The sequence below is a fragment of the Felis catus genome, chromosome C1, assembly GCF_018350175.1.
Source record: "Felis catus isolate Fca126 chromosome C1, F.catus_Fca126_mat1.0, whole genome shotgun sequence".
Taxonomy (NCBI): Eukaryota; Metazoa; Chordata; class Mammalia; order Carnivora; family Felidae; genus Felis; species Felis catus.
Window position 1 is genome coordinate 9,140,959 of NC_058375.1, and position 15,547 is coordinate 9,156,505.

The window sequence follows — 15,547 nt, forward strand, 5'->3', positions numbered from 1 at the left end:
ACGCTTAACCAACTGAGCCACCCGGGTGCCTGGGGCCTCAGGAAATTTTAGAGCTGTAAGAGTCTTCAGCGATCCTCCTGCTCAGTGAACAAGGATGTTGGAGTTCAGCACGTTCTTCCACTCAAGCCTGTGGAGGTAGATGTAATGGGAACAGGAGTGGACCCGGTGGTTGTTAGGTCTTCGCTTAGATTGCGTCTAAATCTGCCTCGCTGCAGCTTGACCCCATTGCTTCTGGCTCTTTCCTTCGTTGCCCTTGCAGACGGTTATCAAGGCACTCATCTCACCACTAACCACCAGCCGAGGACATCTCCACTGCCCCATGCTGCCGCCTTTGAGATGCCACATGATGGTCTCTCTTCTGAGTAGGAATAGCTATAGGCCTGAACAAATAAGGAATCAACTTGGAGTTGTAAATTCAGATGCCTACGGGGACTGTGGCAGCAATGTATTAAGTGAAGCGGTATGGTGGGGACCATTGCACGCGGGGCGTGCCCGCTTCGTCTGAGGGGGCAGCCTCGGCTCAGCTCCAGCCCGTTGCTGTCATAGGGTAATGTGAACCCAGTGTTGCCGGAGCTTCAGATTTTTAAAGTGAAGCCGGAAATCTGGATTTTTATGTGGAATCTCCTGGTTTTGAAATGTTGGCAACTGATTTGAGTTGTTTTCTTTAAAAACCTTGTGGGCCTAACAAAACACATGTGTGGGCCTCATGTGATGCAGTCTGCCAACACACAACTTCTAAAATAGACATATAGGTAACGAGACAGTATAGTCTGGTCGACGCCAGATCATACTTGGTAGGGCGAGGGTGACTGCTTCAGTCCCGCGGCGAGCCGGGCGTGAGCCGTTGGGAGCGTGCCGGGCAGGACCAGAGTCGCGGGGATTGTTTGCCGCCGTGGCGAGAACAGCGCGGTGTGCCCTTTCCGGCGGACTCTCCTGTCTGCTTGATTGGCTTTAATTTCATGTTTCCCAGGAGACTGAAGATACTTACAATTAGCATGAGAGTGGGGGGAAAATCCATGGGAAAACCACTATCTTGCTAATATCCCCAAGTATCCACTTGACTTACGTGACCCTTTGGAATGGGTTTGTTTGATAAAGTGTATATTCCCCCAGAGCACCTGGCACTCGCCCAACAAACCAATGTTAAGCATTTCCTGAGAGTGAAGGACTTCTTGTTTTTTAAATCATCTTCCTTAGAAACACAGACACCTAACTATTCCTTTCAGATTGCTCCCAGCAGAGAACTTCCCCCAGACTGCCAAATGCAATATGGCTTCTTACAGCTGAAGTAGCGCCAGACCCCCAGTCACGTGGTCTCCGTGCCTGCGTGTATGCTCCACGACGAACTGGGAACCGGTTAAGTTGAATGTTTCGTTCGGCACTGTTCTGAGGATCCGTTGGAAGGCGTTTTCAAACGATTGTTAAAGAAGTTGAGCGGAGCGGCCCTGTCCTGAGGTGTGGGGCGGGGGGAGGGGGGGGCACCGTGATGGGGGCACATCCGTGTCTCAGGCAGGGTGTCAGGGAATTGGGGCTTCAGAGTTAAATTGTCAGCCTGTGGGAGTCACCGTTTTACTGTGTCTCGAGTTCTCCTGGTGGAGTCGGGGGCTCATAAAATAATGTCATTTATTCAGAGAGTTTCCTAACAGAGTAATATCCCCTTATTAGTAGCTCTTGGGAAGAGCGATATGCTCTTGGAGATGAATATGTACTGCTTAAAGTGTGTACTTAGGGAACGGAGTGCTGTCCCAGAATGGGGATCACAAGAGTCTGACTAAAAGGTAACCATGTCTTTGGTATTGAAGGAATAATTATCTTGATTCTCTTGACTCCAGGCCAGGAGTGAGGCTGTCAGAAATCTCACGGGGAAGCCTCTTCAGGTTTATGCTGAGGGTACGTTATTGCCAGATATAGTGTCTGTTGAGAAGGACTCGGAGCAGTTTCCCATCTGCTGTCTCGATTGGATTCCTTTCTCCGTGATGGGAGAAGGGGGAGATAATAGTTCCATTTCACAAGTGCACACACATTCCTCCCTTCCACTCCCCTCCCCATTATACTCCCAAGCGTGTGTGTTAGAGGGTAGCAGAGTAATATCGAAAACGCCAGGTAGTTTCTATGTACTTTGTTTTTTTTCAAGATCAAAAGAAGCCAGGAGCCTTTAAAAGGTTTCACGAGGTGGCCTCCAGCATGCAGTCCGTTTCCCATTTAGAGCATTGGGGTATTACAAAAGAAGGGCTTTAATTGAGCAATCTAGTTTGGAAGAAAACCCACATTTTAATGGTCAGAGAGCAGGAGGGTGGGGGTGAGGGGGAATTTCAAACAAAGACACTATTTAAAAAGCCTAAAACTGTCTTCTCAAAGGCTTGAAATAATTTGTTGGGAAACTTCAGACCCTTTACTTTTTTCCTCCCCTCCCTAAATAAAAACCAGATTTGTTAAAAGGAAAAAAGATCCAGTATTGTTAATTGTATTTCAGAAAGTGCCAGAGAGGGAAATATCCCTGTAGTTTTAAACACTGTCCCGGGAGGGAAATGGGCAAATACCCTGCTTCACATAAACAGTCTCTATGTACCATAAATAAACCTTTAAAGAATGAATTCCAGACAGTTTTGTTTAGTGCAGGATAAACTAAGAAAGGGAAGGACGTGGGCCAGGGACTGGCTTGTGATCCGAGACCTTATGGCATATGGACAGGTATTTCTTCTTTTGACTCTGTAAAGTTTCTGGAAGACTTCAGCGGTTTTCGTCTGGAGGAGGTAGGAATGGACAGTGTCCTAGTTTTATTGGGAACTTCTGCGCACACGTTGCTTTCTCCAGAATCCGTTTTATAACAGGAAACTATCTGCTCCTTAAGTAAATAAGCATCAGCTTTGTATACTACTGTACTTGATTGGTCGGTCACTGCGGGAGAGAGCCCTGTTTGGCTCTTTCCCTCTCATCTCTTTCACTTTGACCGGAACAACCTGAAGGTGGCAGGATAATTCGTACCAAAGGCTGCATCTCTCCGCCTTGTCCAATGTGGGAGGCCCCAAGGCAGAAATGACGAGGTAAAGAGTTTTACCAAAGGGCCGATATTTCCTTGGTTCAGACAAAGCACATTAGCCATTCAGAAAGGGGATGGTGTCTCTCGTGAGGGTTTTGACAACTTGGGGGAGGTTTCAAAGTCTTTGCTACTCCGAATGGTACCTCTTCTTCAGTATTTGGTTACGATGAGGAAGTTGGGGTAAAAAAGCTTTTGCCTTAAGCCTTTGTTTGGATCTCATTTCCTCTTCTCTGAGACGAGAGTAGCGTTCAGGGTTGTGTTGGCAAAACAAACTGCCGAACCGATGTCCCCACCTTTCCCGGCAGATTTATCGTGGGGCTCTAAGCAAAGCCGTTAAGCCCGCTGGGCCTCAGTTTCTCTGTCACCAGCACGTGGATGGGTGAAGCACGTGTGAATGAACAGCGGAAAGTTTTTCAAGAGAAACAACATAATCCTCCATTCCGATCTTCATGCTTTCCACCTACCAGGTGGTTACTTTTGTGCCAATGAGCACGTGCAAGTTGAAAATCTCCTGATAACTAACCGCACGAGTTTGGGTCATCTACTTAACATTTCTCCGGCTTTATTTATTTAAAAAAATGAGAGGGTTAGGCTGAATTAACCTAAGAGCGCTCTTAATCTCTAAAAAGTTTTGTTCTCACATTATGTAGTAGGAGGTTTCTCGTGACTTCCCGAGGCCCCAGATCGGGGGGCCTTTTTTCCGACCTCGTGTCTGTAGGGTCCTCTGCCGTATTCGGGATCGCGGGCCTCCCCATTCCTTTCTGGTTCTCCTCTTATCTTCTGTTTGTTTCTTTGTCTTCGTCACAGCTTTCTTTTCCTCTACTTCTGACCCCTCTTGTTGAAGGGCCATCCTTTTCCTCTGAGAACCAATCTTTTCTGCCGTTTATCACTTTGCCCATTTTTTAAATCCTATTACTGGTCTTTAATCACCTGTAATTGTAGAAGCTCTTCATGTAAGTTTTGTCTTTGATGTAAGTTGCAAGGTTTTTTCCTTCATTTTTTCATTTGTCTTTTTGCTTTACTTTTGATGTGTATATGGGTTCTTTTTTAATCCTATAAAAGCTTTTGATTTTTATGTTGTCAAATCCACCAGTCTTTGACCTTTTTGAATATATGTTTGGAGTCCCAAAAAAGTTTCCCCATTCCATGGTTTTAAGCAATTTCTTCTGTATTTTCTTCAGTTACATGATTTCATTTCAATTAAACATGCTCTTGTCCCAAAAGAATCTAAGGCAGCCTCTGAAAATACATGCTAAAAGATGAAAAAATAAAGGAGAAAATAGAAGGTTCATTAAATTACACATGAGGTTTTACTGTAAAGACATTTAATTTAGTGGGGGCAATATATAGATGTTTTAGTAAGTGCTGTTAGACCAACTAGATAGCCATATGGAAAAATAGAAAATCAGATGGATTATTTACACTGTATATAAGGAAAGATTCAGTGTGGATCAGAGAGTTACTAACATTATTAGCATGAAGAAGTGTTTTCAGGGGCACCTGGGTGGCTCAGTCGGTTGAGCGTCTGGCTTCGGCTCAGGTCATGATCTCACAGTTTGTGGGTTCGAGCCCCGCATCAGGCTCTGTGCGACAGCTCAGAGCCTGGAGGCTGCTTCGGATCCTGTGTCTCCCTCTCTCTCTGCTCCTCCCCCGCTCATGCTCGCGCGCTCTCTCTCTCTCTCTCTCTCTCTCCTTCAAAAAAAAAAAAATGAAAAAAGTGTTTTCACATTCAAAGAAGAGTATTTCGCATACTCTCTAAAATCCTTGCAATATCAATCTTGTTAAGGTTTTTTTTTTTTTTAATGTTTACTTATTTTGAAAGAAAGGGAGAGTGAGCAGGGGAGGAGCAGAGAGTGGGAGGGAGAGAATTCCAAGCGGACTCCATGCTGTCAGCACAGAGCCTGATATGGGGCTCAGTCTCATGAACCGTGAGATCATGATCTGAGCCGAAATCAAGAGTCGGATGCTTAACTGACTGAGCCACCCAGGAACCCCTCCTCCCAATCTTGTTAAAATAAAGTATGGTGGGGCACCTGGGTGGTTCATTCAGTTGAGCACCCCCGACTCTTGATTTCGGCTCAGGTTATGATCCTAGGGTCATGGGATTGAGCCCTGCATCAGGCTCCATACTGGGCATGAAGCCTGCTTGAAATTCTCTCTCTCTCTCTCTCTCTCTCTCTCTCTCTCTCTCTCTCTCTCTCTCTCTCCCCTCCTTTCCCTGTTCACTCTCTCTCTCTCTCTCAAATAAAAAATAAATAAAATAAAAATATGTAATTGGAAAATAGACCAAATCTGGAAATTGTTAACTGGCTTATAGCAAACCAAGATTAGCCAAGAATTACAAGAAAAGCTCGATAGAAAAAAAAAAAAAAAACCAAAAGTCTGCTTGAAGGTAACGGAAAGCTACCAAGATATCTAGGACTTGAGAGTCCAAGATTTATGTGAGGAAGGAAACTTGATAAGTGAGCCCACCATTTACTCTGCCTTTACTCTTGAGATAGTTCGAATGTGTAACTGGTATGTGTTGAAAGGCAGAGAAGTCAAGCAGAAAGCAGCTGCCAAAAGGCAGAGTCTGAGTGAGGCTTTTGGTGGTCTCATGGGACTGACATAGCAAACATTAGATAGATACTAAGCTGGTAACTGTCGCGCTCGTATCTTAGAGAGAAGGGACAGGCAGAATAGAGACCCTGGCGGTCTGAGCTGCTGTATGTCTTGAGGCAGGTGCCAGTCTCTAGGCAACCTAGTCTGAGAGAAGCCGGGCAAGAAGTAACAGTTGAGAGGTGGGAAAACTAAGTAGACCTTTTAGCAGTTTTCTGGTGCTAGGGAGAGGAAAAGAGGAGGAACAGAATTGGTTGTCAGTTGAGACGACTGGCCTGAAACTATCCCAGGCCTTAGAAAGACTGAAATAGACCAAGAGTTACAAAGACTGAAATCCAGCCTTGAGAAAGCCCAAATCTTGATTGGATGAAGCCTCTTTAACCGCCTACTAGAAACTAAAGACTCATGCAAAGTCTGTGAAAGTTTTAATTTTAATTTTTTTTTTTTTTTTTTTTTTTTTTTTTTTTACATTTTATTTATCTTTGAGAGAGAGACAGAGCACAAGCAGGGGAGGGGCAGAGAGAGAGGGAGACACAGAATCTGAAACGGGCTCCAGGCTCTGAGCTGTCAGCGCAGAGCCCAACGCGGGGCTCAAACTCACAAACTGTGAGATCATGACCTGAGCCGAAGCTGGACGCACCACCCAGGTGCCCCGAAAGTTTTCATTTTAAAAACAGACACTAGAAGCAGACCCACAGATAAACCAGACGTTGGCATTGTCAAACACACAGTATTAAAGAGTAACCGTATCTGTGTCTGAGAAGTTTACTAGAAAACTATAATTTATATTTTGAAAATAAGTAATAAAGGAAAATTGTAGACTAGAATTTTTTTCATGAACATGGAAGAAATCCAAACAAAATATTAACAAAGCGAATACAGCAATGAATAAGAAGAAATATAACTAAATTGGGTTTATTCCAGGAATGTAAGTGTGGTTTAACATTTTCAAATAAATCATGTAATTTACCACATTGACAAAATAAAAGAAGAAAAAGTATTATCTCAATAGTCGCACAAAAGCCTTTTGACAGAATTCAACATCTATTTATGATAAGAACTCAGCAAGCAAAAAATAGAAGGGAACTGCCGGAATCTGATAAAGTATGTGTATAAAAAAGCTACGGCAAACATACTCAATGGTGAGATACTGAAAGCAGGGAAGGTGCTCATTATCCCTACTCTTCAGTGTCTTACTGGAGATTGTAGCCAGTGCAATAAGTCTAGAAAGATTAAAGAAGAAATAAAAGGCATAAGAACTGAACAGGAAAATGAAAATTTTATTACTTGCAGAGAGCATTTTCTATGTACCTAGAAAATCTAAAAGAATGCGCAGAGAAGTTGTTAACTGAATGGATAATTTAGGAAGGTCACTGGAGATGGTGTACAATGTCAGCAACGATTATAGAGGGAAGGAAAATTTTGAAGGATGTAATTTACAGCATTGTTAAGAAAACATCAAATCCAGTATCATTATTTATTGCTGTGTGACCAGCCACCCCAAAACTTAGCGGTTTAAAACAGTCATTTTATTCACAATTCTGTGGGCTGGACTCTGTTGAATGCTGGCTTCTGCTGGACTGACCTGTGGTTACTCATCTGGCAGTCAGCTGAGACGGACTCGTATACGATGACCTTACTTATGTGTTAGGTCTTGGCTGTCAACAGAACCTCCTTCCACGTGGTCTCTCAGCTTCTTCACGTGGTGGAAGTATCAAAAGGGCAGAGCAGAAACTCCCAAGATCTCTTGAAGCCTGGGCTCAGAGGTCACACAGTGTTACCTCTGCTGCATCTTATTGACTGAAGCAACTTACAAGGTCAGTGCAGATGAAGTCGTCTGCGCTACTGTTACAAGATGTAAAGAATATATGGCCATTTTTAAAGTAATCTCTATACCCAGTGTGGGGCTAGAACTTACAACCCTGAGATCAAGAGTTATGTACGCTCTACCAACTGAGCCAGCCAGGTGCCCCTGGCCATTTTTAATCTATCACAGATACCTAGGAGTAAATCCAGCAAAGGTTATATGCAAGACCTCTGTATGGAAAACAATGGAATGTTATTAAGAGAAAAGTGAACTAAATAGATAAGGGGACATACCACATTAATACACTGGAAGACTCCATACTGTGAAGCTGTCTTTTCTTCTCAAATTGATCTATAGATTCAGTAAGATCTTAATGAAAAATTTAACAACTTTTTATGGCAGATTGACAAGCTGATTCTAAAATTTATTTGGAAATGAAAAGTGCAAAGAATAACCAAGATGATCCTAAAAACAAAGTTGGAGAGCTTATACTCTCAGATTTCAAAACTCATTACAAAAGTATAGTAATTAAGACAGGGTGGTATTGGCAGAAGGCAGAACAAAATGAAACAATTGAGAAACAGATACGTAAATATGGCTAGTCACCTTGTGACAAAGTTTACACGGTACTGCAGTAGGAGAGAGGGTGATCATTTCAGTAAATATTACTTAGGCAAGTAGATATCCATCTGGAAAAAATGGATCTTGATTTCTGCTTCACACCATATAAAAAAAATCAAGTCCAAGTAGATTATAGATGTAAATGTGAAAAGTTAAGCAATAAAATTTTTTTAGGTACACACAGGGAATATCTTTATGACCTTGGTGTAGATAATAATTTCTTACTGAGGAAACAGAAAACCCTTACCATAAAGGAAAAGATTGGTACATTGGATTTCATTAAAAAAGAATATCTGGGGGCACCTGGGTGGCTCAGTCGGTTAAGCAGCCGACTTCGGCTCGGGTCATGATTTCGCGGTCCGTGATTCGAGCCCCGCGTTGGGCTCTGTGCTGACAGCTCAGAGCCTGGAGCCTGTTTCAGATTCTGTGTCTCCCTCTCTCTGACCCTCCCCTGTTCGTGCTCTGTCTCTCTCTCTGTCTCAAAAATAAATAAACGTTAAAAAAATTAAAATATCTGATCATCAAAGAACACCTTTCAAAGAATAATAAGTCACAGAATGGGAAAAAAAAATTGTAATACATCTATTCACCAGGGACTCCTATACCGAATGTATAAGAAAAACTCCTACAAAGCAATAAGAAAAAAACAGACAGCCCACTACAAAAATGAGCAAAAGACTTGAGTAGGCACTTCACAAAAAAGGATATCCAGATGGCCAATATGTGTGTTAAAAGGTGCATTCTTCAACAGGAAAATGGAAATTAAAGCCACACTGAGAGGGGTGCGTGGGTGGCTCAGTGGGTTAAGCGTCTGACTTTGGCTCAGGTCATGACCTCATGGTTTCATGAGTTCGAGCCCCACGTTGGGCTCTGTGCTGGTAACTGGGAGACTTGTTGGGATTCTCTCTCTCCCTCTCTCTGCCCCTCCCTCACTCACACTGTGTCTGTCTCTCTCAAGTAAGTAAGTAATATAAAACTAAAAAAACAAAAAATAAAAACACACTGACATACCGTTACACACCCATCAGAATATTTGTCTTTTAAAAGGCTGTCTATACCAAGTGTCAATGAGGATGTAGAATAACAGGAAATTTCATAGGCTGCTGAAGGGAGTATAAACCAGTTCAGCTGCTGGGGACAGCTGTTTGACAGTGCTGTATATACTAGGGTCGAATGTGTATATTCTTTGTGACACAGCAGCTCCACTCCCAGGTATGTATTCAAGAAAAATGCATACAAATGTGCTCCCAAAGACGTGTCCATGAATGTTCATAGCAGCATTGTTCATAATAGCAAAAATTTGAAACAGCACAACTGTTTATCAACAGCAATGGTTTAATAAATTGTGTTTTATTTATATATTGGCATACTGTGTAACAATGAAAATTAAGCAACTGCAGCTGTATATAACAACCTAGTGACTCTCACAAACTTAACGGTGACTATAAGAAGCCACCGTATGAAGCTAAGAATGTTCATTTCTATGTGATATATGTTACTTTGGGTGACATGTATATTTTTTGTCCTAATATTTTACTTTTATAATTACAGGGAGAATCCTTATTTATAAATATCAAAACCTTGACTCTCATTGGCAAATTGATATGACTTGTAGTTTTCACAGAATCCAAAATTATAGTGCCCTGGAAGGCCATCAAATGGCTAAAGTATGTCATTTCCTTTCTTCCCTAACTAGGCCTTAAAAAGCACGTTGGGATTTCCACTGATTCGGTTTGAGGATGCTGTGATTAATCTGGATCCATTTACTCGGGTACATCCCTATGAGACCAAGGAGTTCATCATCAATGATATCCTCAAACATTTCCAGGAGGTGAGCTTTGGAGAAATACTTAGTGGCTGGAGCACAAGCAGAATGTTTGTTTTGGTGTTTGGGAATTTGGGTTACTAAGACATTACTGTCGAGAACCCAGTTAAACATTTGCTGTTAGGGGTCAGGTCACAGCCTGCGAAGCCCATACACATCATGAAAATCCTCAAACAGTGTATTTGATTTACAAGCTGCTGGTCTTGTCCCTCAGAGAACTGATCTCGGGGGCTTCCACTGGATTCGTAACAACTCTTAAGGGTTTAATTGATGCTTTAATGGTGACACAAAATATTGTGACCTCTCTATTTACTGGACATGGAGCAACTTTTGACAACCACATCAGTGTTCTTGGAGCCTGTGAGATCCTGCCCTAGCGTTGAACTTCAATTTTTCTTTTTATCAAGTTGGACATTTTCTGTTTTGTATTTATTATCCAGATTCTTCGATAGATAGGTCAAGATCATATCAAATTTATTAACTGTCTAAGTTAAAATTCTATTCCTGCTCCCTTTTCTCCCTCCTCCCTCCTGTGTCCCTCCTTTCCTTCTTGGCTTCCTTCCTCAACTTTCCTAATTGGTGATGTTTCCACTAAACTGCAAGGAGAGTGACAGAGCAGATATCACTGGAACCTGGACGCAGAAAGTAGAGGGTTGCTGGCAGATCTGAAACATGCCTTCTTTATGCACCACCCCCTGCCGATTATAGGGGGTGCTACCAATATACTCTCCTCCCTCATTTTCCTTCTAAAACTCTCCCTGCTGCTGCCGAGTTCCCTATTTGTAGAAACATCAGAATGTGATGTATATACTAACACATGTTTGTAAAGAGTCTTTCCTGTTTGAGAGCTTTTATTTATTCTTTGGAATAGCTTCGAGGCGTATTTCTGAGTCCTGGAAGTAATCTCTGGGGTACATGCGTTGGGAGAGCTTAGGTGGAGTTCATGAAAACCTAGGAACTTGCAGTTGATGAGAATTCAGAGGTCATTGTGGTGTTGATGAGAATGGGGGACAAGACCGATTTCTAACCTTTTTGCTTGGGACATTCTGCCTGCAAGTATCAACAGGTGCTGGTTTTCATCTTCTCTTTCTGCTCCATTTGACAGGAGCTCCTCAGCCAGGCAGCTCGGATCCTGGGATCAGTGGACTTTCTCGGCAATCCCATGGGGCTTTTGAATGATGTTTCCGAAGGGGTTACTGGACTGATAAAGTATGGAAATGTCGGGGGCCTTATCAGAAATGTCACACATGGCGTATCAAACTCTGCTGCCAAGGTAAGGAATTAAAGGTGAAATTCCATCGTCATTAACCTCATGGGGTCTCTGCGTTACCGTGATTCCTGCCATAGCTGATAAGCTGTGAGAAGTTACGGCCTTTGCTTCGTTACCTGCCTCCCCTGCCTCCCCTCCCCTCTGATGACCGGGCACCAGGTCCGCTGAGCCGTCTACAGTATCTCATCTTCTGTCCATCACCACTGCCTTCCCGGGCTCCGGTTGTCTCTTCCCTGGGCCACCGCACTGGCCGCCTGACCCCCTGGACTCCACCGCAGCCTGCACGGTGCCACCAGAATGAACTTGCTTTTTAAAGCCTAGGATTTGAGGGGCGCCTGGGTTGCTCAGTCACTTAAGTGTTGGGCTCTTTCTTGGTTTTGGCTCAGGTCATGATCTCACAGTTCGTGAGATCAAGCTCCGTGTCGGGCTCTGTGCTGGCAACAGGGAGCCTGCCTGGGATTCTTTCTCCCCCTCTCTCTCTGCCCCTCCTTTGCTTGTGTGCTCATTCTCTCTCTCTCTCTCTCTCTCAAAATAAATAAACTTAAAAATTAAAACATAGGATTTGATGAGGTACCTGGATGGCTCAGTCACTTAAGTGACCTTCGGCTCAGGTCATGATCTCACTGTTTGTGAGTTCGAGTCCCGCGTTGGGCTCTGTGCTGACAGCTCGGAGCCTGTAGCCCGTTTCAGATTCTGTGTCTCCCTCTCTCTCTGCCCCTCCCCCGTTCACGCTCTCTCTGTCTCTCAAAACCTTATAAATGTTACAAAAAAATTTTTAAGAACAAAAATAGAATTCGATGGTGCAGTTCTCCTGCCTAAAATCTACCAGTTATTTCCCATAGGTTGCAGGATAAAGTCCAAAGTAAAACAGGCTTCCAGAGCAGCAGAAGGAAGCACAGTGGTGTAATCCTCCTGCATCCTTCTGTCTGGTTGACTTGTTCACCGGCTCCTTGTTTAGGGGACGTTTTGTTATTCCGCAGTTTATTTTTTGGCAGGAGCTGATTTTACGTGTGAAGGTGGGAAAGGGGAAGGTAGTTGGAGGGGAACTGCTGTTTGACGACATGCGGAAGGCCTCTGCTTCCCTCCCCTTCGTGTCAGCCCACAGACTGTCCTCCCAGAGACTGACCTTTTCCTCAAGGACTCAGGTCTGAGAAAGCGCCTGTGCTCTCAGCTTGTTTCCGGGAGAACGTGTGTTGTGGTGAAATCGCAGGTGCACCTGTGCCGTGGGCCACGAGGACGTGAAGCTGGCTTTAGCATAAAGAGGCTTTAATGTTGCCACACAGGAGGCTGTCTTGAGGGGCAGATGAGAAAGTGAGTTGAACAACACTTTGTACTGCATGGTGATCTTGGTAACAGTGTGAGAGCTGGGAATTTATTCCTGTTTTCTAAACTCTTTTCTAGAGATGATAGTTCTTTATTCAGATCAGTGTCCAGTATGGTAGTTCTACAAACAGGTTCTGTTTGGCTTGTGGTTCAAGATAGTGCTGTTACTTTTATAGCAAGGGTGACAGAGAGGCAGGAGAGACGTTGTTTTTTTTTTTTTTTTAATGTTTATTTTGAGAGGGAGAGAGAGGGTGAACAGGGAATGGGGGTGTGCAGAAAAAGAGAGGGAGGGAGGGAGGGAGGGAGGGAGGGAGAGAGAGAGAGAGAGAGAGAGAGAGAGAGAGAGAGAGAGAGAGAGAATCCCAAGCAGGCTCTGTGCCATCAGTGCAGAACCCAATGTGGGGCTCGATCTCACGCGCTGTGAGATCATGACCTGAGCTGAAATCAAGAGTCGATGCCTAACCGACTGAGCCACCCAGGCACCCTGGAGGAGAGACTTTCTTTTCTTTTTTTTTTTTTTCAATATATGAAATTTATTGTCAAATTGGTTTCCATACAACACCCAGTGCTCATCCCAAAAGGTGCCCTCCTCAATGCCCATCGCCCACCCTCCCCTCCCTCCCACCCCCCCATCAACCCTCAGTTTGTTCTCAGTTTTTAAGAGTCTCTCATGCTTTGGCTCTCTCCCACTCTAACCTCTTTTTTTTTTCCCCTTCCCCTCCTCCATGGGTTTCTGTTAAGTTTCTCAGGATCCACATAAGAGTGAAAACATATGGTATCTGTCTTTCTCTTTATGGCGTATTTCACTTAGCATCACACTCTCCAGTTCCATCCATGTTGCTACAAAGGGCCATATTTCATTCTTTCTCATTGCCACGTAGTACTCCGTTGTGTATATAAACCACAATTTCTTTCTAAATCATGGTTGGGAAACAGACTCAGGTTTAGAGTCTGAATGATCATGCCCACTTCTGCCTTGAATCATTTCTCACTGGGACCTTGGACCCTCACCCCCCGGCGACACGAAGCCGGTGGTGTGGATTGCCCTGCGTTCTTTTAGCTACTCAACGTGGTATAAACAGATGCACTTAAATATTCATTTGTAAATGACCAGCTACAAGGTTTTATTTAATTTGATGAAATTCTAATTAACCTAGAAAGCCTCCTTGGTTTTATAATTACTTTCTTTGTTTTTGTACCCCTGGGCTCTGCTTTAATTTGAAAAAGAAATGCACTTTTGGTTTATTGTGAGGCCTTCCTCAACTGGAACCGAAGCTACCTACTTCACAGGCTCACTGTAAGGATAAAATGAGATAGGATGTTATGAAAACTTTGAAAAATATAGACTGGACAGGAGAAGTGGGTCCTCACTTTGACTCTTACATTTGCATTAACGTAAAATGCTTAGACGTTAGCCACCAGGGAACCATTAACGCCCCCGAAATGAAAGCCAAAGTGTTCCAGTCTACAGAGGAGGAGGGTCTCAGGCACAAAGAGTGGGAGAATCAGACTCCATCTGGGCCAGTTTGGCAGGGATGAACCCTCTGTAGTTAACGTGCATGACAGTGAAGAAGTTGGAAACTTGCCTGTGGCCTCCGCACACAGGTGAGACGTTGTATGGGTTTCTCCAGAGTATCTGTGTAACATCCTGGTGAGAGGGGCTGGCCCTTTTTTTTTCTTTTCTTTTTAATGTTTGTTTTTGGAGAGAGAGGCAGAGAGAGGGGGAGACAGAGGATCCGAAGTGGGCTCTGCATGGACAGCAGAGAGCCGGATGTAGGTCTCAGACTCACAAACCGTGAGATCGTGACCTGAGCCGGAGTCGGAAACTTAACCGACTGAGCCACCCAGGTGCACTGGGTGGGCCCTTTCTTTATTCTCCCTCATTTGTGGAAGTCTCATTTGTTCCTTCGTTCTTCTGCTTCCCCTGGAAAACTGTCTTTGAAGCCTGCAAGTCCGCATGAGAATATAACTTATGCAGAAAGGGCAGGATGCTCCTTAGCGCAGCCCCCACCCCCAAGTCTGTATGAAGCCCCAGGTGGCAGTGAGCGTGCATTTTATTGGATATCATGCTTTATATTGTCGTCAGACTTGCATAAGGGGACTGCCTTCCGGGACCCAAGGCCTCTCGGATGGGAACCCTGCTCCCCATGTGGTTGGGGTCCTTCGTGTATTTCCCTTGCGTTTAGGAAGCTAATCAGTGTTGGCGTCACAGGCTGCTACTCAGAGGAATTGCTGTGCACATTTATATTGATATCAAGAGTGCGGACTGTGTTATAAAAATTATACCTAAGATGAGAAAACAAAGAAAGTTGACGTTACCATTTCTTGTTGGAAACGGTGGCTCCCAAAGCCAGGTCCGTCAACTGAATACCCGCTCAGATCATCTGTGATTCTGTTTGCATGTAGTTTGGCTAAAGATCTCCATTTTCTTGAAGTTTTGTGGGTTGAAATCAGACCTTTCATGTTGCTTTGGGGGAATGTTTTGTTTGCTTTTGTGTGTACACGAGAGGAGTTTAAGGAAGTGCAAATGACCACAATAATCAACTGTTGGCCTGTGGGAAGTATGCCTTTAAAGAGTGCCCGAGTCCTCATGATTAAAGGGGTCAGAGGACAGAACTGCACCTCACCACGCCCGCCAGCCAGCACCACTTGGCTGCAGAGACCAAAGGGCTATAGCCTTGGTGCATTGCGTTTGAGTGGAGCGGAGAAGCTCCATAAACCTCTTGAAAATAGTTAGAAATATTGTATATATGTGTATTTTTCTGGAGCAAGGATCTAAAGTTTTTATTGGGTTGTCAGAGAGGCTTATGCCTCCCCAAAGATCATGCAGCATTATTTGCAGACACAGGGAGGTGCATTGAAGGGGAGCATAGGGCTGGCAGTTGGGATACCTGGGTTCTAGCCCTACACCTGCCTTTAAGTAATCTTTTTCTCTGTTAACCTTGAGGTCTTTTTTTTTTCAAACCTACGAAAAGATGATGGTAATTCCCTTCATCCTGCTGACCTGAGGAGCAAAAGAGATAAAGTATATGAAAACCAAATGAGAAGTTAAAAGGTAATTCA

General features: G+C 43.9%; 1 protein-coding gene across 10 annotated transcripts in view; it reads left to right on the top strand.

The window, feature by feature from the left end:
• The window catches only part of VPS13D (vacuolar protein sorting 13 homolog D), a 257,423-nt gene that overhangs the window by 159,585 nt on the left and 82,291 nt on the right, over positions 1-15,547 (top strand). For 9 of the 10 annotated variants that reach the window (XM_023258138.2, XM_045035116.1, XM_023258139.2 and 6 more), the window contains 2 exons: positions 9,763-9,897; positions 10,997-11,164. In XM_023258138.2, coding sequence (XP_023113906.2) covers positions 9,763-9,897; positions 10,997-11,164 — 303 coding nt within the window. Of the gene's footprint in view, positions 1-1,226; positions 1,425-9,762; positions 9,898-10,996; positions 11,165-15,547 lie in introns of those variants that run through there. The other variant, XM_023258142.2, reaches the window with a different exon arrangement.